The sequence below is a fragment of the Sarcophilus harrisii genome, chromosome 1 (genome assembly GCF_902635505.1).
Source record: "Sarcophilus harrisii chromosome 1, mSarHar1.11, whole genome shotgun sequence".
Taxonomy (NCBI): domain Eukaryota; kingdom Metazoa; phylum Chordata; class Mammalia; order Dasyuromorphia; family Dasyuridae; genus Sarcophilus; species Sarcophilus harrisii.
This window is the reverse complement of record NC_045426.1, coordinates 2762728-2784404: the sequence shown is the minus strand read 5'-3', so window position 1 is coordinate 2784404 and position 21677 is coordinate 2762728. Positions and strand designations below refer to the sequence as shown.

Below are 21677 nucleotides of genomic sequence, written 5' to 3'. Positions count from 1 at the left end.
CGTGCCTCTGAAAGCGATTATGGTTTTAGCCCATCAGCCCCGTCATGTAATAAACGGCAGCCTTGGTGTCCGGTGTCCGGTGAGTTTGTCCCATACCCGATCGCTCTCCCGAAACGGCTCCTCTGGCACCATTCATTCTTGCCTTCATTCAAACACAACCTGAGTTGAAGGAGCAAAGACATAGACCTATGGGCATCCTGGGGCCCCAAGGCTGACTGCAAAAGGTGCCCACAGGAGTGCCATGGAGGCTCAAGAGCCACAGGGGTGGCCCACGCTCAGAAAGCGGGGGAGATTTCCCCTGAATTTGGCCTTGAAGGCTGAGCTCTTGCACCCCCAGGCCTGAGGCTGAATTTCCCAAGCAGCACCCCAATGTCCCCTCACCAGGGCTGGCCCGGCAGGCTCCCCTCCTCCCTTGCACTGACTTGGACCATGATTCCAGGACAGCTCCTGTGTGAGCACAACATATGCAGAAAGAGGCCGGGGATGGCCCAGGAAGGCTGATTAGAGGCTGGGAATGGAGGCCACCCCTTTGCTTCCCATCCTGATCTGCCTCCCTCCCGCCCTCCTGCTAAGTGGAGGCTTCCCAGAGGGCCTCCCCTCATCTCGGGCCTCCGCTCCACCCTTCCCCACCAGGGTTTGCAGAATGACTAAGTGATGGATGGCCTCTGCCACATGACCTTCCTTTGTCCTTCCCAGGCTGCTGCCATGCACTCTGACTGCATCCTGAAGAAGGAGGAAGCCATGTGCCTGGAGAAGATTGAGCGGGCTAACGAGATGATGGGGCTGAACGAGTCCGTGCCAGGTGAGGGCAGGGCCACGTGAGGGGCGTGTCAGTGATGGGCGGTGCCAGGGAGGGGTGGGGTCAGTGAGGAGCAGGGTCAGGTGATGGGTGGGACCAGGTGAGGGCGGGGCCGGGCGATGGATGATGTCAGTGAGAGGCGGGGTCTGGGGAGGGGCGGGGAAAGCTTCCAACTGGGCCTTCTTAAACCAAACCCCATCCACTAGAGTAAGAAGAAGAATCATCCGTTCGTTTACATGGGCTTTTTTTGGTGTTCAACGCCCTTTCCCGCCCAGGAAAGCAGGGGTTCTTATTAACCCCATGTACAGATGAGGAAACTGAACAGAATTTAGGAAATGACTGGCCCGGAGTCTCCCGACAACCCTTCAGGTCTTCCTGACTCCCAGTGCCGCGCTCCATCCCCTCCACCACCTCACTGCAATTTTGGGGTCCCAACCTCTGTACGTGATGACTGATGTTTCGGGTTCCACTGTTATTAAATGGCTTCCTGGGCCACTTCATCACTTCCAGGCTCTCCCGCTGCCCCGTGCGGTGCTCCAGCTGGCCTCCGCATGGTCAGCCTCCTGGGCTTCCCCTACTCCTGGGGCGCGCTGGGGCCTCCCGGCCTCCTCCAGCCGCCCCGACCTCTGAGCCCTCTCGGTCCAGTACTGCGCTGATGAGGTGCTTTGGCCTCCCAAGCCGACCTCCCTCTCTCACCCCGCCCTCTTTTCATCCTGTGCATCTTCAATACTGAAACCACAGAAAAAGGGGGTGGGAAGGGGACAGGGCCAAGCCTGGAGAGCCGCAGTGTTGACTAAAGACACCCGTGGGAACCAACCCCCTCGTCAACCCCTCTGAACCCAGACTTCCCCACCCCTTGAACTGTGGGTACGAGGCGCCATCATCCGCCACGGTCCATCATCCGTCCGGCCCAGGGGCCCACGTGCCCACAGGTGAGAATCCGGACAAGGGCATTCCTCATCGACTTTGTCCTTCGTGGCTGGTGGGGCCGAGCTCTCCTAAGTGGCCGTGGTGTTCAGTGGGGGCTCCAATCTCCTCCTCCGGAGGGAATCCCTTCTCCACCTGGCTCCCCGCAGGATGCGTTTCATGGCAGAAGTTAGGACAGCATATGGCTCCCTGCTTGGTGGTCATGATCACAGAACTGTGGAACACTCATCATCTCTGTGGGGCATCAATCAAGAGATATAATCTTAACATATCTGTGGGACAGTTTAATTGTTGGCTGGGAAAAGGTGTTCTGCTAGTTAAAAAAATCTTTCCAAAGACTGACTGCCTGTTCTCACATTTTCAACTGGAATACCCTCCATACACTTGTAGATCTCACAGAAGAATTTCTGCAGATGAGAAAGTAGTTATTAGCCATCTCTTGGGCACCTTCTGTTAAAATAAATTTTATTGATATCTCTTGTTTTTACATCCTTTATATTTCCCACAGTCATTCTTCCCATTCCCAGAGAACAATCCTTTATAATGATAAATTTTCACAAAGAAAAAAAAGAAAGGAGAAAAGTTCCAGGAAGTCAACATCTATTTTTTTAAAAAATTTTTTATAAAATATGCAGTATTTCATGTACATGGTCCATCAGTTCTTTTTTAGTCTTTTTTAATGATTAATTTTGCATATTTCCCCCAGTTACATGTAAAAATTTTTAACATTCAATTCCTTAAAATTGTAAGTTTCCAAATTTTCTCTTTCCTTCCCTCTCTTAACCCATCATTAAGCAGACAATTTGATATAGATTATACATATGCACTAATGTAAAACCTATTTCTATATTAGCCATGTTAACAAAAAACAGATCATAAAAACAAGAAAAACAAAATTTTAAAACATATGCTTCAATCTACACCGAGCTCCATCAGTTCTTTCTCTGAAAGGAGATAGCATTTGTCATCTTACGTCCTTCAGAATTATCTTAGATCCCTGCTATGGCTGAGAATCGTTAAGTCATTCACAGCTAAACACCATACAATATTGCTGTTGTTGTGTATAGTGTTCTGTTTCACTCACTGTGTTCGGTTCATATAAGTCTTTTAAAGTTTTTCTGAAACCATCCTTCTCCTCATTTTTTTACAGTACAACATGTCACCATCACATACCACAACTTGTTCAGCCATTCCCAAAATAATGAGCACCTCCTTATTTTCCAGCCAAGGAGCATCTTTTAATGTCTTGACTGCACTTGATTGCACACCTGCAGTGATCCTTGAGTCCAAGAGTATGAAATCAGATAGTGCTTCCATGTCTTCTCCCTCTCTTTCCCAGGAAGTGATGGGACCAGTTGCCAAGATCTTAGTTTTTTTGATGTTAAGTTTCAGGCCAGCTCTCTGTCTCTCTCACCCTCATTAAAAGGCATCTTCTTCTTCATTTTCTGCCATTAGAGTCATATCATCAGCATGTCTAAGACTGTTGATATTTCTCCAGGTTGCTGGAGTCCATCTTTTGATTCATCCAGCCTGGCATTTCCCCCATGTGCTCTGAGTATAAGTTAACTAAATAATGTGATAATGTCGCCTTGCCATACTCTTTTTCCAATCTTAAACCAATCAGTTCTTCCATGTTTGGTTCTAGCTGTTGCTTCTTGGTCCACGTGCAGCTTCCTTAGGAGATGAGAAGGAAGATCTGGCCCTCTTTGAGGACTTGCCACATTTTGCTGGGATCCCCACAGTCAAAGGCTTAGTGCAGTTGATGGAGCAAAAGTAGATTTTTTTTCCTGGAATTTCTTGCTTCATCCAGTGGAAGTTGGCAATTTGGTCTCTAATTTCCCTGCTTTTTCCAAAACCGACTTGCTTTTCTGACAACACTCAGTTCATATATTGCTGAAGCACTGCCCTTCTTTGGGAATGGGACATAAATTGATCTTTTCCAATCCAGTGGCCATTGGGAAGTTTTCCAATTTGCTGCCATGTTAAAGACAGCATTTTCACAGTGAAGTCCTTTAGAGTCTTAAATAGCTTAGCTAGAATTCCAACATCAACCCCAGCCTTATTGTTAACAACGCTTCCCAAGGCCCATTTGACTTTATTCTCCAGGATGTCTGGCTCTGGGTCCATAATCATGCTTAGCGGAGATGTAAGAATCTTTTTCGTCTAATTCTTCTATATAGTCTAGATAGTCTTAATCTTTTCTACTCAAGTCCCTAACATTTTATCTTTTACCATGGCCATTTTTGCATAAAATACACCCTTAGACATCTCTAATTTTCTTGAAGAAATCTCTCCCATTTTTTGGCTTTCTTCAGTTTCTCTGCATTGCTCATTTAAAAGAAGCTCCTTATCTCCCTTGCTATTCTCTGGAATTCCTCATTCACTAGAGTGTATCTTTCCCTTTGCTTCTTTCCTTAACTATTTACAAAGCCTCATCAGGCTGCCACTTATGCTTTCTTGCTCTTCTTTGGCATGTTTGTGAATCTTTGTCCTGCATATTGTGAATCGGATGTAGGGTCATTTGGGAGGCTGTTGAAAAATGACCTATGAGTTATCTTGACAAACTTTATTAGTCTTTGTCTTGGTGGTACCTCAGAGATTTCTAAAATTTGCCTTTCTCTAATCAACAGCAACTCAAAACAGTTTTCATATGACTACAGATAGCTTTGATTTCTTCATCTGAAAACTGCTTGTTTATACCATTTGACCATTTATCAATTGAGGAATGACTTGTGTTCTTATAAATTTGACTCAGTTCTCTCTATATTTGAGAAATGAAGCCTTAATCAAAGAAACTTGGTATAAAAATTTCCACCCAGATTTTTGCTTTCCTTCTAATCTTGGCTGTGTTGGTCTGTATGTGCAAATGTTTTAATGTAATATAATCAAAATTATTCATTTTGCCTCCTGTAGTATTCACTGTCTCATTTGGTCAAACATTCTTTCCTTGCCCATAAATCTAAGAGGAGAACTACTCCATGATCCCCTCATTTGCTTTTGGTAACACTTTGATGTGTAAATCATGCAGCCATTTTGACCTCATCTTGGGATGTTTGAGGTAGACCTCCTGAGCACGTGAAGACTTCCACTGGAGAAATGGGTAGATGAGAACAATTTGTTCCAATGAAGGGTGGCTGAAGCAGGTGCTATGCAACACTTGGAACTTGTTCAGATCAAGCCTGGTCAGACGTGGAAGATGCCGAGGTCGTCCCCCGCATCCCAGGCCATCCCCAGTCACCCTGACTTTTGTCTTGCCACTAGGCTTCAACTGCTCAGGAAAAGAGAATGAGCCTGATGATTTTATGCGATCCTGCCTCACTTAAATTCATCATAGGTGAGACTAGATCGCGCCTGCGAGGTCATTGGTCCTCCTTGAAAATGAGAGACAAACAACGATGTTTTGGCATGTGGTGCGAGATGTTGGCCTGTCCCACGACCCCTCCCTTCTACAGAGAAGTTGGGCAGGATGTTTGTGCAACACTGAGTTTTGGTCACTTTGTTGTCCTTTTCCCTCACTTCGCATCAGTTCTGATGTGTTCCCGTGTTTCTCTGCCTCCATCACGTTCACCATTTCCCATAAGTGAACTGATCTGCTACAATTACGTACGAAATTTGTTTTAGCCAATCCCCCAGTGATGGACATTTGTTTCTGGGTTTTGCTCCCTAGTTTACAGTTTTTATTGCTATAAATATCTTGGGGATATGTGGCTTTTGGGGGGCACTGACTTTTTGGGGATATCTGTGGCCGGGGAATTTCTGGGCCAGAGCGGTTAGACATTTCGGCCCCTTTCTTTGCACAGATGCAAACTGCTCTCCAGAAGGGCTGGGCCAATTCCCAGCTACCCTCAGAATGCCTCTTTTCACAAAGACCGACGGGCCCATTTTCAGTCGTCCTTGTAGGTAGCTTCTCTTTTCAGTAATGTCCACCATTGTTTTGTCTACAATCCTTTGGCGTCTTTCCTTTTTCCATATCTATATGTTCCCTGGGAATTGCTCCTTCGAACTTGTTGCCTCCAGTTGAGATTTTTCCCTGTGGACTTGATCCAGCCCTTCCTCCAGCTCCTATCCCTTTCCATTTTCCCACTTAACACATCTCGGACAGAGGTGTTGAGTTTTCAGTCCTCAGTGATGAGAACAGATGGCTTGTGGAAATACTGGAAAAATCTGTTCCAGTTCATCAGCTGCTCTCCCTCCTTCCATCCGGTCTCTAAATGTTCTTCGAATGATTTTATTCCACTGATTCTGAAGTTTTCTGCAGCCTTCTTCCACCTCCAAGTGCAGCAGAGTCCAAAGTAATTGGAAAACATTTAACAAAATAAATAAAACTGCCACAGGACAGAGATAATGTGGGTATGTGGTTACCAATACGGGACCCTCAAGGACCCTCCCGTGGGTTTAGAGCTCCTGTGCCCATTTGACTTTAACAACACTGGTCTCCCCAAGGCTTTGATCTTTTACTAGGGGAGATCGTCTGGGATATTCTTCTATCCTCCTGAGGATTTTACAAGTGAGCTGAGGATTTTTACCGGGAGCTCTGCTCTCGGGTCATTCTTAACTGCTACATCTTCCAGAGATGAGGCGGTGCCGAACTGAGTGCCTTAGCCAGGCTCACCCAGGGAGGCGGTGTCTGAGGCTGAATCGGAACCCAGCTCCCCTGGCTTTGGCCCAGCTGCCTCCAGGGGGGACCGGGGGGCTCTCGAGCCAGCCAGACATTCGGCTCTGGCCCGGCTCCTCCTTCTGTCCCACGTTTGCCAGCCCTGCCCCGTGCCCACCTTAACCTCGAACCCAAAGGCATCAATCCTCGGCTCCTCGCCCTCCCTGTCAGAGCCGGCGAGGCAGCCACTTTCCTGGGGCCTGGCCAGAGATCTAGTGGCCTGTAAGGGAATGGCTCTGGGCCCTTCGGACGGGGCTCTCCACGATGCCATCCTCCCAGAGACAAGCGACTTCCACTCTCTGTCCTCACTTGCAGCAAATGGGAGCAGACCAGGAACGTCACCATCCCTATAAAAGCCACGGCGTCCATTGAGGGCGTCCAGGTTTGCAAAGTATTTCACAGGAGATCATCTAAGCATGGGGAGTCCTGCCCCCCCCCCCCGAGCAAGGAGACACTGGTTGTTGAGCCAGTGTCCGACATTGAGACGATGGCACCAGACACTAAAATCTGAATTGGAAAGAGGCTGGGGGCATTGTGGATGCCCCCACAGAAGGGCCTGAGGGAGCAGCGTGAGGGGAGCCAGGGCCGTGGGCTCATTTCTAGTCGGGAGAATTCAGGAAGGCTTTCTGGAAGAGGGGGTACCCAGAGCCTCTTGGAGGGAGAGGAAGACCCCAATGGGCAGAGCTGGGAGCGCAGGCGGGGAGCCCAGAGCAGGAAGGGGTGCTTCCCTGCATTCGAGCCTCATCCCCCAGGAACCCGGAAGCCCCCCAAGGGCAGGAGCCATTTAACTATGATTTTTCTACTCCAGAGGCCTCAGGTTGAGCCTCCCAGGAGCTAATAAAGGCCTGAATGGGAAAGAGCAGGCTAAGGGGAGCACTAGTGATTGCTGTGAGCGAACTCGGGGGCGGAGGAGGAGAGACAGCTGGGAGAGCCAGGAATCACAGGGCCAGGGAGGGGACTTGGGGGCCGTCAGCTGAGAACAAGCAGAGGGGGTGGGCGGGGGCCATAGGGGGGCACTGGGAGGTCAGTCTTTCCTTACGCAAACACAGAGGGTGGGAACCTGGGGCCCGGGGGCAGGAAACCCCTCTATCCCTTCGGCCTCGGGAGGGACTTCTCCGGGGTTCTCCTCCACCCCACCACCACCCAAAAATTCATCTATTTTTCCCAATCACTGAAAAAATGGATGCAAGAGTCTTTGGGGCCTTTGGGATCATCTGAAACCTCATTCATCCTACCATGAGGTCCCACCCCCATGACATTCTCTCTCTGGGGAATATCATCAGAAACCCTTAAAATCAGCAGGGCCATCAACAGGGTCTGGGCCTGGGCCCCTCCAGCCTCCTCCTCAGAGTCCGGCTACAATAATAGATCCGTCCCCAGTTGGGGGGGGGGGAGTGGCGCCTGGGCCGCCCCCGCTGGCTCAGACCACTTAGGGCCTTGTTAGCCCGCAGGCTGGCCCGGCTTCCCCTGGGCACCAGATGTCCAAGAGCTCATTAGCCAGTTACCTTATTCCAAGCAGCAGCAGGGACGCAGCTGCCACCAGGAACGCAGCTTGGAGCCTTCCTCCCTTTCTGTGGCACCTGAGGAGTTTGGGCAGACAGAGGGGGAGCCTCGGGGGCAGGGGCAGGAGGAGCCTTGGGGACAGGGGCAGGGGAAGCCTCGGGGGCAGGGGCAGGGGAAGCCTCAGGGGTAGGGGTGGGAGGAACCTTGGGGGCAGGGGCAGGAGCCCCAGAGAGGAAGAGGCGGTCTGCTACACAGGCCCAGGGAGGACTCAGGCCAGCCAGTGCTCCCCGATGGTGCTCCGGGTCAGCCCCAAATGTCCTTAAGATAATCCATGGGTGATGAGAACTCGGGGGCTGGTCCTGCGGTCCTTCCGGGGACACAGGGGAGGGCTGATAGAGCTGCGCCCAGACAGAACGCGTGGTCTCCCCCCAAATCCCCTCAGCCTGAAGCCTTGTCTGAAGGAAGGCTTGAGCTCCCCACCCCCCCACCCCCCAAGCATCCAGAGGGCCCGGCTCAGAGTCGGGCTCTCCTGCTTCCTGAGCCTGGGGGAGTCACTGGAGCTCCCTGCCTCAGTTTCCTGATCCATCAGATAAAAGGACTGGACTAAAGTGGTGGCTCTCACCGGGGGTTGTGAGACAGAGACTGACACAGGCTCATGTCCGGCCCTCGTGTGAATAGCATGTAAAGGCACCCACTGGATTTCCACAGACTTTCCTCTGCCCCGGAATCCCATATATCTTATTCTCTGCCCTTGGGAAAAGGGATGGGTGGCTTTCCTGACCGGCAAAGGGGTCGGGGACCCAGAAGCTCTGCCCTGCCCTGGCCGAGGCCCCTGCTGCTCTGGGGCTCCCCCTGGCCCCAGAATCCTCCCAAGTCCCCAGAAGCTTCCCCAGAGCTGGGGCTCGGGCCCCGGGGAAGAGGGAGAGGCTGCCCCTGGCGGGCCGCCTCAAGGCCCAGCAGTGCCCTCGGGCCCAGGAGCAGCCCCGGAGCCCGGGGCCGGGATCCCTCAGCCAGCTGAGTCCCTGGGAACTCCTTCCCGCATCATCTGGTTACATAATTGATTGTCTTCAGCTCAATTAAAACAATGTCCCAGGGGACGGGCTTCCCCGTGGTCAGCGGGTCGGGCTCTGTCTGCGCCTGCCCGTGGGGCCGGAGTGCTCCAGGCCAGTCCTGCAGTCCCACCCCCACCCAGGACAGGGAGGGCCCGCCGCCCTTATTGAGTCCCTACTGTGCGCTGGGCCCAGCACACACTGGGGGGGAGGGGGGGAGCTGCCCTGTGCTGGCACCGAGAGTGCAGCAAGAGCTCTGCGATGCCCCTTTATGGGTCCAGAAGGACGGTGGGTGACTGAGGAAGTGAGGCCCCAGCCAGGGGAAAGGCCTGCTCGGCGCTCTCCTGGACTCTGGGCTGGGCCCTTCTCCCGGGGCTCTCGGTCAGAGGGGGCTCCCTGTGGGCAGGCCCTCCTGATCTCCCTCCTCCCGTCCCCCTCTCCGTGTAAGGGCCCGGGCCGAGGCCAGTGGTCCCTCCTGACCCTCCCATCCCTCTCTGCCCAGGCTGTCCGGGGATGTGGGACAACATCACGTGCTGGAGGCCGGCCGTCGTGGGACAGGTGGTGGAGGTTGGCTGCCCCGAGCTCTTTCAGATCGTCAACGAAGGTGCGTCCACCTGCCTCTTGCCCTTCCCGAACCTCAGGAGAACGTGCGCCCAGGGCTGGGATATGTGGGGGGGGGGTTCACATGGGGCAAAATCATCGGGGGAGCCCAGGGGCGGTCTGGCTGCAGGCACAACTCGCCCTTTTTGAGGCACAAGATCAAGGACGGGGCAATTGCTCCTGGGAGGAGGCAGCCCCAGACCTGCCACACGGCAAAGCCCTGCTTGCCTCACGTTCGGTAGGTCTGTGCCCTCCAAAATGAGTGGGAGACTGAGGAACAGAACAGGGAGTGAAGGATGGGGGAGCAAGATGGAGAGATTGCCTGGGAGGTTCCCTGACTGTCCCGTCTGATGCTGCCCCCTTGTGACCATCACTGTCTCCACCCCGGGACACTCCCTTCCCCGGTGTAGAACAGGGGGCTCCCTGGGGGGGGGACCGCCCGTGGGCGGCACTGCGGGCGGGCGCCCTCCTGAAGTAACTCGGGGGCTGCCTTCGGGGGCACCACCCGGTGGCACCTCCCCCCCACCCTCTGGCCCAGGGGCTCCTCGCCCAGTCAGACTGCCCTCATTCAAGGCCATCCTCCAGGACCGGCTAAAGCTGTCCTGGGGTCTCCCCGCGGGGATCTGACCGGTCAGAAAGGCGCGGGCGGACGTCAGAGCCCGGACGCGCTCCCTCCTCCCGGCCCCCTTAGAAAACCCCAGAGAATCAGTACTTGAAGCAGAAGATTAACAGCTCCGGGGAAGTTTTCCTCTCCAGGTCTTTTGAGTAAGGTGATAACATGCATCGGCGTCTGCTCCCGGCAGTAAATAACGGGAGGCCGGACCGGGCTCTCGGAGTCACTGACGGGGGTAAACGCCTCTGCAACCTCCCCCGGCACCTGTTAGCACGCGAACCGCCGCCGGCCAATTGCGGGATCCCCTTGTCTGGCAGGATCAGGTCCCCGCGGGGCGGCCCCTTGGCCACAGTTACTTAGCGTGAGCCCCGGCGACGCCGCCCTCAGAAAACACTGGGACTTCCCGCCGGTTTATGCTCCTGGCGGCGGGAGAGCTTCGGGCGGCCCGTTTTTCTGCCCAGAAGGGCCCGCCTCGGGCACTCCGTGGGTACGGAGCGGGGAGCCCGGGGGAGCCGCGGTCGGCCAGGGATCCTCCTGGTGCGGGAAGGAGCCCCAGCCTGGGACAGGGGGCGGGGCCGGGCGGGGCCGCGCCAGAACAAACCCCCGCAGGTCTGAGACAACAAGAAGGTCCGGTTGTGGCTCAGCCACCGGGATGGAGGGGGAGGGGCCGGAGCCCCGGGGAGGCTTCCCTGAGCTGGGAGGGCTGGGATGCCGGCAGCCTCAGGTCTCAAACTCTTCCCACACCTCACTTTAGTGCTCTGGGCGGGTCTGAGATGGGTCCTGGAGAGGGAATCTTCCCATTTAAGGGATGGGGAAACTGAGGCTCGGAAATGGCTTTTCGGACAGTAAGTGCCAGAGGCAAGGCGAAACCCAGCTGTTCCTGACTCCAAACTCAGCGTCTCCTCCGCCAACCGAGAACTTTAGGAAAAGTGGGGGGAGACATTCCAGGTGGCGGGAATAACCCCTTCCTTGCCAGCCCCTCCTCCTCACAGACCAGCCCTTGTGGCCGGCTCCCGATGCCCCTTGGATGGCTTCCGATGCCCGTGGCCGGCTCCCGATGCCCATGGCTGACTCCCGATGTCCCGATGCTGGCTCCCGATGCCCGTGGCCCGTGGCCGACTCCCGATGCCCGAGGCCGGCTCCCGATGACCGAGGCCGATTCCCGATGCCCATGGCCCGTGGCCGATTCTCGATGCCCATGGCCGGCTCCCCATGCCCGAGGCCACTGAGCAGAACTGGCCCACGCTCCCCACACCCTCCTTGTGCACCCCATCGCCTGTGCTCCATGGGCCCGTTCTTCATTCTGAGGCTCCTCTGGGAAATTAAGAGGATGAAGTCATGCAGTCTCGGGGCCTTCTGAGAGCTCGGGGCGTGAGGTCCGACCCCCGCCTTCCTGGGAATCTCCACCCATCTTCCCTACGGGCCCCCCTGGCTCTGCCCGATGACCACGGGAGAAGGGGCGCCTGCCCCTCCCCCACCTTCAGAGAAGCCGCCCCATCCACAGAGCAGGGAACACCCCCAAGGGGGAGAAACAGTCAAGATGGCGCCAGGGAGACCGTGCACATCCCCGGAGCGCTCTGGGGGGAGAGGGAGGGACAGGGGGAGGGGAGAAGCCGCTGGGCTTTAACCTCACGTCTCCGTCCCGTTTTGCAGGAGGATTTGACTTAGCGGACAATGAAGCTTTGGAGTCTTCAGGTAAGTCAAGAGTTCAATTCTTCCTAAAGGTCCCCCGGTGGGGAGAAGCCAGAGCACTTATCTCTGCCAGTCTCTGGGGAGCTCTCTGGGTCCTGCCCTCCCCATGTGGCCTTCTGCCAAGGTGGTCCCCATTGGTCCCCTCTCTCGTCACTGGGACTTGGCCCCTCTCCCATCACTGGGACGCTTCCTCTCTTGGCCCCAAGGCTCCACCTCCTACACTTACCATTACACTCCCGGATGATGGAGTACCCCCTCCTCCCCTAGATCTCCCGGCCTTCTGCCGTCGTCCCTCTCCTGCCCCTTCTGGCCCACACCTTGGCTCTGCTCTCTCACTTCTCGATCTGGACCCTGGGCCCCCAGGTGACCCTTACCCACCCCCTTAGCCCGGGATCCCCGGCCCCTCGTCCTGCCCCTCCCACACCCGGCCAGCTCCACCCTGGACCCCCACCCTGTGACCTCTTTTTTTGGGGGCCCGCTAACGGCCTGCCCCTCGGCTCCCTCTGACCGAGTCCATGACAGATCCATCTCCCTGAATAACAGGGAGCCATTCACCCTGTGAAGCCGGCACCTTGTTACTTGCTGGACTGTCCGGCTCCTTCCTGCAAAGCCCACATCTCCCGCCCCTCCCTCTCAGGAGATGAGCCGACCTCCTACTGTCCTGAGGGATTCCCAGGGACCACCACTCTCCCCCCATCGCCTTCCTCCACGCCCTGATGCTCCCCTGGGGTCCCGGCTTCTCCCCAGAAGCCCCCCTCCTCCCTCCCTCCCTGCTCTGACCCCCCAGTTTGTCTTGCCCGGAGTTCACTTGCACTTGGTGCTTGTCGCCGTGTCCCATGTCGGGCCCCGACACATGGGGGGACTGTCTTCTGCCTCCCTCAGCCCGGCCGTGGCCTGGAGCCTGGCACAGGGCAGGTGCTTCACCGAATGCCGCCCGGGCCCTAGAAAGGCGCTCCCCGGATCCGCCTGGGCTGGCGCTCTGGATCTGCGCCTCAGTAGGAGAGCTTGGTCCGGGCGGCCTCTGCGGGCTTCTGGCCCCAGAGCTGGGACCCCTTGAACGTCTGAGCGCCCCTCGGCCGTCACGGGCTCCAAAGGGGCTTTCTCTTCAACCAAAATTCTCGGCCTCCCTGGAGGGCACAACTGCCATCTTCCCCCGGGCTCCCACGTCCTCCTGGGCTCTGCCCTCTCCCCACCTGCAAGTCTGGGGAACTGGGCACTAAACGCCGGCGCGATCTTCCCAGGGCACAGCTCTGGCCGCGGCAATTGCTCCCCACAGTCCTCCCTTTGGTGCTCCCTCCAGCGCTCCCTCCCCACAATCCTCGCCACCGCATTCTCTTGGGCGCTCCCTCCCCACAATCCACCCCCAGCCCCCTTTTGCCCGCGGATGAAGTGTGAGCTTCTCAGTCCGGCATTTAAGACTCTGACCGATTTTTCCTAGACTTAATAAGCCTCCCCCCCCCCCCATTCTGCATTCAGCCAAACCGGCTTTCTTGCTGTTCCCCAAGTTGCCCATCCCACCTCCTGTCCCCTCCCCCCCCCAGGCCGCCTCCGGGGTCTGGAAGGCTTTGGCACCTCCCTCTCTCTGAATGCGGGTCTCCCGGGGGTCCCAACGAGCGCCATCTTCCTCATAAAACCTCCAACCATGGTGCCACCTGCCGCCCTGGGCCACAGTCCCCTTTATAAGGCTGAGCTCCTCCAGGGCCTTTCTTGAAATCTTTAGTAGAGTCTGGCGGCTGAGGGTGATTGGGAAGAGCCTTGAGGGAAGGGGCAGAGCTGCTGACAGCGGGTCTCCAGGGCAGAGGGTGGGGTCCGTGGGTCTCCAGGCGTGGGGGTGGGGTCCGTGGCCCGCTGGGAAGGGGGCCTTGGGAAGGAGGCCGGGCTGCTCCCCCCCCCAGATGCTTCCTCCCCCCTCTCCTGGCTTCACGTTCCCAGGGGCTGAAGCCTGAGAGTCCCTGGTCACTCCTGGGGGTCCCTAGGGAAGGGAGCTTCCCCTGAGTCCCAGGAGCCTCCGGCTGCTGCCAGAAATTGTGCGTGATGTTTAAAGCTCCAGTCTCCCAGGACCGGGGATTTGCACTGAGAATTCCCAGGCTCTCGGAGTTGGAAGGGGTCCAAGGCAGCCAGTCTGAGCCGAGGCTGGGAATGGCCACTGGCCTGTGCTCGGAGCCTCGAGCCTCCAGCCCTTGGACGGGAGGAACGGCCCAGGTGGCCCCAGCCCCCTCCTGGGTTGGCAGCCGGAGACCTGGGACACCATCGCTTGGCCGGCCCTCGGCTCCTGGCCCGAGTGGCGCCCACTCGCTGGGTTCCGGATCCCTTTGTGATGGCACAATTTAAAGCCAAAAGCTTTGTCCCCCCCCCCCCCGGGGACAAGGAGCCCGGGGCAGCGAAGGGCCGGCCATGCTGGAGCCAGAGCCCAGGGCAGGGCCTAGCAGGGTACCCCGGTCACAGGGGCTGAGCCCCCGGGGCCCCCAGAGTGCGGGCGCTTCCTTAATTAACCAGGAGCTCCCAGGCCCTGCAGAGACAAACACAAAGGCCAGGGGCGGCTCTGGCCCCAGGGGGGATGTGGGCCTCTCCCTCTGGTCCTCCCGAGCTCCCAGCCAGATCCCCGGGAAGGTGAGAGGCAGAGACGGGCCACCCCAGCAGTCTGGACACAGACCCCCGACCCTTAATCCTGGTTATCTTCTGCTCGCCTTCAGACACCGGGGTCGTGAGCAGGAACTGTACGGAGGACGGCTGGTCCGAGCCCTTCCCCCACTATTTTGACGCTTGTGGATACGATGACTACCTTGAGGGGGGTGGGAACCAGGTAGGTGGAGATCCCCAGGTCCCAGAGGTCTCTCTCCCTGTGTCCCTTTCTTCTCCCTTGTTCCCCCCTCTCTCCCTCTCCCTCATTCCCACCTCTCTCTCTGCCCCTCTCTCTCCCTCTCCGTCTGTCTATCTCTTTCTCTGTGTATGTCTGTTTCTGTGCCCCGGCCTGTCTCTCTGTCTCTGTCTCTCTCTCTGACTCTGTCTCTGTGTGTGTCTCTCTCTCTGTCTCTCTGTCTCTGTCTCTCTCTCTGTCTCTGTGTGTGTCTCTCTCTGTCTCTGTCTCTGTGTGTGTGTCTCTCTGTCTCTCTGTCTCTCTCTCTGTCTCTGTGTGTGTGTCTCTCTCTGTCTCTCTGTCTCTGTCTCTCTCTCTGTCTCTGTGTGTGTCTCTCTCTGTCTCTGTCTCTGTGTGTGTCTCTCTGTCTCTGTCTCTCTGTCTCTGTGTGTGTGTCTCTCTCACACACACACTCACACCCCCCACCCCCCCCCACCTGCCCAACTAGTGAACAGCCTCATCTGGTGGTTAATGTTCTTCCCCAGTGGTTCTCAAAGTCTGGTCTAGAGCATCCTGGGGGTCTCTGAAACCCTTTTAGAGGGTCTACAAATTCAAAAATACTTTTAATTTCCAACATGGTAAATGTCTATAAATAGGACCCAGAGAAACAAAAACGCTTGGGAGAGCTCCTCAATCATTTTTAATAGGATAAAGATACTGAAAACAAAAGTTTGAGAACCACTGGGCCAAGCTGACAGCCAATGGCCTCGGCAACATATTGGGCGGGAGCCTCTTTCTCACCAGAGAGTCCGCTCATTCCCAGAGCGCTGGCCCAGAAGGGCCTTGTGGTAGAAGCTGGCAGGGAGCGGGAACCCCCTCCCCGGGCGCTGCCCATCCCCCTCCCCGGGCGCTGCCCATCCCCCTCCCCGGGCGCTGCCCATCCCCCCCTCCCCCATGCCCCCGAGAGCCCGGCCCCCCTGCTCCCCCGAGAAGGGAGCCGCCGCCGCCGCCGGGGGAGGGAAGCCCAGCGCGCACAGATGGGCCGGGCCCGGCTGAGCCTGTGCCGTGTGTGGCCAGGATTACTACTACCTGTCGGTGAAGGCGCTCTACACGGTGGGCTACAGCACCTCCCTGGTCTCCCTCACCACGGCCATGGTCATCTTGTGCCGCTTCCGGTGAGTGCCCCCCCCCCCCAGCGCGCGCGCCCCTCTGGCCCCGTCTCCCCGCCCACGAACCGCCTCCCGCCCCCCCCCCCCGCCCCCGCCGGCAGCGCCCCCCTTTTACAGACGAGGAAGTAGAGGCTGAGACTGGCCCCGGAGCCAAGCAGGCCTCAGTGGGCCCTGCCCCTCCTAGGACGGGCCAGGACGGGGCTTGGGGAGGCCGGGCCCTGAGGGAGGCCAGCGCCCCCGCCCCCGCCCGCCGGACTCCCCCCAGGGGCTGAGGGCAAGCAGCTCCTCCCCAAGCCTTGTTCTAGGCCGGCCCGGTCGCCGAAGCCCCCCCCCCCAGCTAGGACCCCCCCTCCCTCCAAGGGCCCAGAGCTCCCCAGGCCGCGGTCTGGCCGGTCTGGGCCCCCCGAGGTGTCGGAGATGAGGGCACGGGGACCCGCAGAGGGGGCGGCCGGGCGCGGGGGGGGGACGGAGGGGGGCAGGAGGAGGGCGCTGCGGGCGGGGGCTGAGCGGGAGCACTGGCAGGGCCGCTCCGGTGCCATCCCTCGGCCCCCCTCCCTCCCCCAGGAAGCTGCACTGCACCCGCAACTTCATCCACATGAATCTCTTCGTGTCCTTCATCCTGCGGGCGATATCCGTCTTCATCAAGGACTGGATCCTGTACGCGGAGCAGGACAACAACCACTGCTTCACCTCCACCGTGAGCGGGGCCGGGGGGGAGGGAGGGGTGGGAAGGGGGGCCCCCCTCCTGCAGGACGGGCAGCCCCGCCCTCGGCTCCTGCGGCGGAGAGGCCAGCCTCGGTTTCCCCATCCGCCCCCCAGGTGGAGTGCAAGGCCGTGATGGTCTTCTTCCATTACTGCGTCATGTCCAACTACTTCTGGCTCTTCATCGAGGGCCTCTACCTCTTCACGCTCCTGGTGGAGACCTTCTTCCCCGAGCGCAGATACTTCTACTGGTACAGCATCATCGGCTGGGGTAGGTGGGGGAGGGGGAGGAGGGAGGGGCCCGGGAGGGATGAGGGCGCTGGCCGGGAGGGATGAGGGCGCTGGCCCGAGGCTCGCGGAGAAGGGCCCCCCAGGGGTTCTGAGCTCTGAAGCCCTTCTCTCTCCTCGTCCCCTCCCCCAGGGACCCCGACCATCTGCGTGACCGTCTGGGCCGTGCTGAGGATCCACTTTGATGACAACGGGTAGGTGTGGGCGTGCCCCTCCCGCAGGGAGCGCCCCCTTTTCCCCGCTGCCCGGTCCCCCCTCACTAGCCCACTTCTGAGCCCCGGGCTGTCCCGGCTTCAGTGCCAGGGGGCCCCTGCAAGCCCGGCCTGGGTGTCCCGTGGGCCTCCGGGGCTCACCAATGACCCCGAGGTGCAGACACCGCCGGGAGCCCCAGGGAGACCTCCTGGGGGCGGGGGAGTGACCTGGGCCTTGGGGGAGAGAGGGGGGAAGATGAGGGCGGAGGGCGCCCTAGACTCGCTCCAGCTTCTGGGCTCTGGATGAGCCCCTTGTGCTCTCCCACCCCAGCCCCATTTCTTCTTTGAAGCTATTGCAGGGAAGCGGCGCAGCCCCCGGGTCGGGGAGGGCTGCGGGAGGGCCTGGGACACTCCTTTCCCCCCCTCTCCCCCATCCCGCCCCGAGGGTGCTAGCCCCCCTCCCTGCTGCAGCCAGGCTCTGCTCCCTGAACTACTGGACTCAGTCTCTGCGAATCCGGGTCTGTCCCTGTCTCTGAATCTCTGTGTGTGCACGTGTCTCTGTCCCCCTCTAGCTGCTGGGACATGAACGACAACACAGCCCTGTGGTGGGTCATCAAAGGCCCAGTGGTGGGCTCCATCATGGTGAGTGGTCCCAGCGGGAGGGGCTGGGGCGGGGACTGCAGAATAGGGAGGGGCAGGTCCCGCAGGTCCTGGGAGGAGGGCCTGCTGTGTGAGTGTGTACCCACCCCCCACACTCCCACATACACACACACACACACACACACACTGTCTCACACTCACACACACATTCACACACTGTCTCACACCCCCACCACACACTCCCAAATCCACCCACATTCACCTCACACCTCCCCATACAGACACACACTGTCTCACACACTCCCACTCACACACACCTCCCACTGTCACAGAAATCTCAACCCAATTACAATCCACACCACTGTCTCCCCTCCCACCCCCCCACTCCACAATCCAATCCACCCAACCACACATTCCCCACACCCCACATACACACACACACACTGTCTCACACACACTCCCACTCACACATTCACACACACTCCCCTGTCCGACAACCACACCACTTAAATCCACACACACTCCCACTCCCACTCCCACTCCCACTCACTCCCACTCACACACTCACACAATCATAGTCACACACACACTCACACACATTCACACTCACACACACTCACACACTGTCTCACACACACTCCCACTCCCACTCATACACTAACACAATCACAGTCACACACACACACACATTCACACACACTCCCACATACACAGACACACACTGTCTCACACACACTCCCACTCACACATTCACACACACTCCCACTGTCACAGACACAGTCACACACTCACAATTACAATCTCACACACATACTGTCTCACACACTCCCCCACCCCCACACTCACACAATCACAGTCACACACATTCACCCACCCCCAATACAAAAAAAATGTCCCCAACCACTCCCATACACATTCCCCCACCTCACTGTCCGACACAGTCCACACCACAATTACAATCTCACAAACTCTCACACCCCACTCCCTCCCCTCCTCCCACTCACACCCACAATCATAGTCACACACCCCACACACATCCCCCACACCCCACACACACTGTCTCACACACACTCCCACTCCCACTCATACACTAACACAATCACAGTCACACACACACAATTCACTCAATACTCCCAATACACACCCCGTCTCCCACCCCCACTCACACATTCACACACTCCCACTGTCACAGACACAGTCTCACCTCCCCAAATCTCACAAATACTGTCTCACCCCCCCCTCTCAGACACAGTCTCACACTCACAATTACAATCTCACACACATACACTGTCTCACACACACTCCCATTCACACACACACTCACTCCCACTCCCACTCACACACTCACAGTCACACACACACTCACACACATTCACACTCACACTCCCACATACACACACACACACTGTCTCACACACACTCCCACTCACACATTCACACACACTCCCACTGTCACAGACACAGTCTCACACACTCACAATTACAATCTCACACACTGTCTCACACACTCCCACTCTGTCACAGTCTCACACTCACAATTACAATCTCACACACATACTGTCTCACACACTCCCACTCCCACTCCCACACTCACACAATGCCCACACCCACACACACCCACCTTCCACCCCCACCCCCAAACACACACACACTGTCTCACCCCCCACCACACATTCACACCCCCCACCTGTCACAACAAGTCTCACACTCACTTACAACCTCACAACACTGTCCACACCCCCACACACACACACTCACTCCCACCCCACTCCACCCACCTGTCCAACACACACTCACACACATTCACACACACAATCAATCACACACTGTCACAGTCACACACTCATACTCACACACACAATCAGTGGTGCACTGGGGACACACCTAGTTCCGGAGTTCCGGCCTCGGGGCTAAGGGCTAGAGATCCCTGGGAAAGGGAGTTCAAGCTCGAGAGGGGCACAGAGAAGAAAATAATGAGGGGCCTCTCATTTGCTCGTCACAAGACCCTGGGGGTGGGGATCCCATTTTACCGCGGAACACTAGGCGAGGGACTGCTAAATGCGTGAGGGGCAGTCCCCCCCCAAGGTCCGGTCAATCCGCTCCTCCGAGGAATCTCCAGGAAGGGCCTTTTGTAGGAAAGGACGGTTGGGGGGAGAGGGGGAGGGAGCCAGGCGTGCAGGGAGAGGCTGCCCTCGGCCGCCTCGGGTGTGAGGGAAGTCGGAGCTGGCCCGCACCAAACCAGAGCCACCGGCCGGGCGCCGGCGCCCCCGGGGCCGTGGGGAAGGTCTGGGGGCCTAGGACAGGATTGCACCCGGCGGGGGCCGGATCAGGGTCAAACGAATGAATCAGGGGGAAAAGGAGGGGGGGATACCCCGTCCGGCCCGGAAAGAAAAACAAGGAATGAATCAGTGGTGAGGAGCGGGAGGGTGATGCAGGGGCTCCTTTAGGAGGGGAAGGCAAGGAATAAATGACTGAATCAATGAAATACGGGGGAATAAATAGGGACTATGGGGAATAATGAATGTGTGGAATGAATGGTGAGCATGACATGAGGGGAATGAGGGCACGGGAGGGACAGAGTAAGCTCGCGCGAGCGCGGAGCTGCCAGCGCCGGGCACAGGGACCAGTGACAAGGGGAAGGCGGAGCCGGGCCGGGCTCCCACCGCTCTCGCTTCTTGACAGGACGCGTCCGTGGGGCGGCCTCCGCTCTCACCGGCCCTGCTGCCAACCAATAAATGTGATTTAGGGAAAATAAAAGATTCCCCCAGGAAGGGCCTGGGGGCTCCGGGAAGCGCAGGGGGGCAGGGCCGGCGGGAGCGCGCTCCGGGGCCGGTCATGCACCCGCCCCGCCCCCTCTGCCGGGTCTGAAAGCCGATTCCGACCATCCTGCTGCTTGGGAGGGAGCCCCCCCTCCCCGTCCCCTCTCCCCTTCTCCCCCCCCCCCCCACTTCTCAGGCCGGCCGCCACCGCCCGCGCTTTTTCTGCCTCCGCCCGCCGGGCGCTCGAGCCTGGTTCTAGGGCCCCGAGCGCGCACAGGGGGGGGCTCCCCAAGGGTCCTTCCCCCACCGCCCACTCCTGCTCCCAAGCATCCCCTCAGCCGCGACAACGGGCATTTCCACGAAATAATCGGCTCCTTCCGGGCATTTTCCCCGGGTTCCCTGCGCTGCCCGGCCCGAGTCCCGGCTCTTTGGCGCGAGTTCGGGGCTTAAGTTCGGGATCCGGGGGCAGCCGTGGGCGAGGGGCAGGGGGGAGGGGGAGAGGGGCTGGGCCACACTGGGGGAGGGGGGAGGAAAAGATCCCGGAGGACAAGGGGAAGCGGGCGGAGGGCCCGGCCCGAGGCCGGGAGGAGGCCGGGCACCCGGGAGAGGCCGCGGCCTCCGCCATCCCGGCTCCCCCCTCTCTCCGCAGATCAACTTTGTCCTGTTCATCGGCATCATCGTGATCCTGGTGCAGAAGCTCCAGTCCCCGGACATCGGAGGCAACGAGTCCAGCATCTACCTGTGAGTCCCGGCGGCCGCCCCGCTTTGCACGAGGGGGGAGAGGGGCGGAGGGAGCCGCGGGGCCGAGGCCTGAGGCCGTCTGGGTGGGGAGGCCGCGGCTGCTCTGCTTCATCTGGGGGGGCGGCCCCGCCTCGGGAAAGCTGCTCAGGAGGGGCTGCCCCGCGGGCTTCCGAGAGCTCGGGCCTGGCCCCGGGGACTCCGCGGTTCCCCCACCCAGAGACACAGTCTCACACACACACACACACACACACACACACACACAGGGGCTCTTGTCTTTCTTCCAACTTCCCCTTTCTCCTGCCGCCCCAGCCCCGCTGCCTCAGAAATCCTCAGTCTGAGCCCTGCCTCCGGCCCCTTCGCTGGGGCAGCCCCCGCCCCTCTTCCCCCCACCCCCCCTCTCCCGCCACCTCCAGCCCCCAGGTCCCAGCAGGCTCCAGGTCACCTCAGACTCTGCCCCCCACCCCAGCCACTCTTCCGTCCCCTCTTTCCGGCCCCCGCTAAGGCCTCTGCGTAGAAGCTGGATAAAGGCTGGCCTGCATCTTCCCTCAGGGAGCCCCTGAGACGCCCCCCAAGCGTCTTCCCAGCTCCCTGCT

The 21677-nt window shown here is 58.4% G+C and overlaps 1 protein-coding gene across 4 annotated transcripts in view; it reads left to right on the top strand.

Annotated features, from left to right (window-relative positions):
- The first annotated feature begins 657 nt into the window (after positions 1 to 657).
- Positions 658 to 21677, top strand: part of ADCYAP1R1 (ADCYAP receptor type I) — a 46089-nt gene continuing 25069 nt past the window's right edge. For all 4 annotated transcript variants that reach the window (XM_031951602.1, XM_031951593.1, XM_031951614.1 and 1 more), the window contains exons 1-10: positions 658 to 802; positions 9435 to 9536; positions 11799 to 11840; positions 14531 to 14640; positions 15712 to 15809; positions 16368 to 16500; positions 16623 to 16776; positions 16927 to 16987; positions 17557 to 17626; positions 20993 to 21084. In XM_031951602.1, the coding sequence (XP_031807462.1) occupies positions 673 to 802; positions 9435 to 9536; positions 11799 to 11840; positions 14531 to 14640; positions 15712 to 15809; positions 16368 to 16500; positions 16623 to 16776; positions 16927 to 16987; positions 17557 to 17626; positions 20993 to 21084 (992 nt within the window). In that variant the 5' untranslated portion in view covers positions 658 to 672. The remainder of the gene's footprint in view (positions 803 to 9434; positions 9537 to 11798; positions 11841 to 14530; positions 14641 to 15711; positions 15810 to 16367; positions 16501 to 16622; positions 16777 to 16926; positions 16988 to 17556; positions 17627 to 20992; positions 21085 to 21677) is intronic.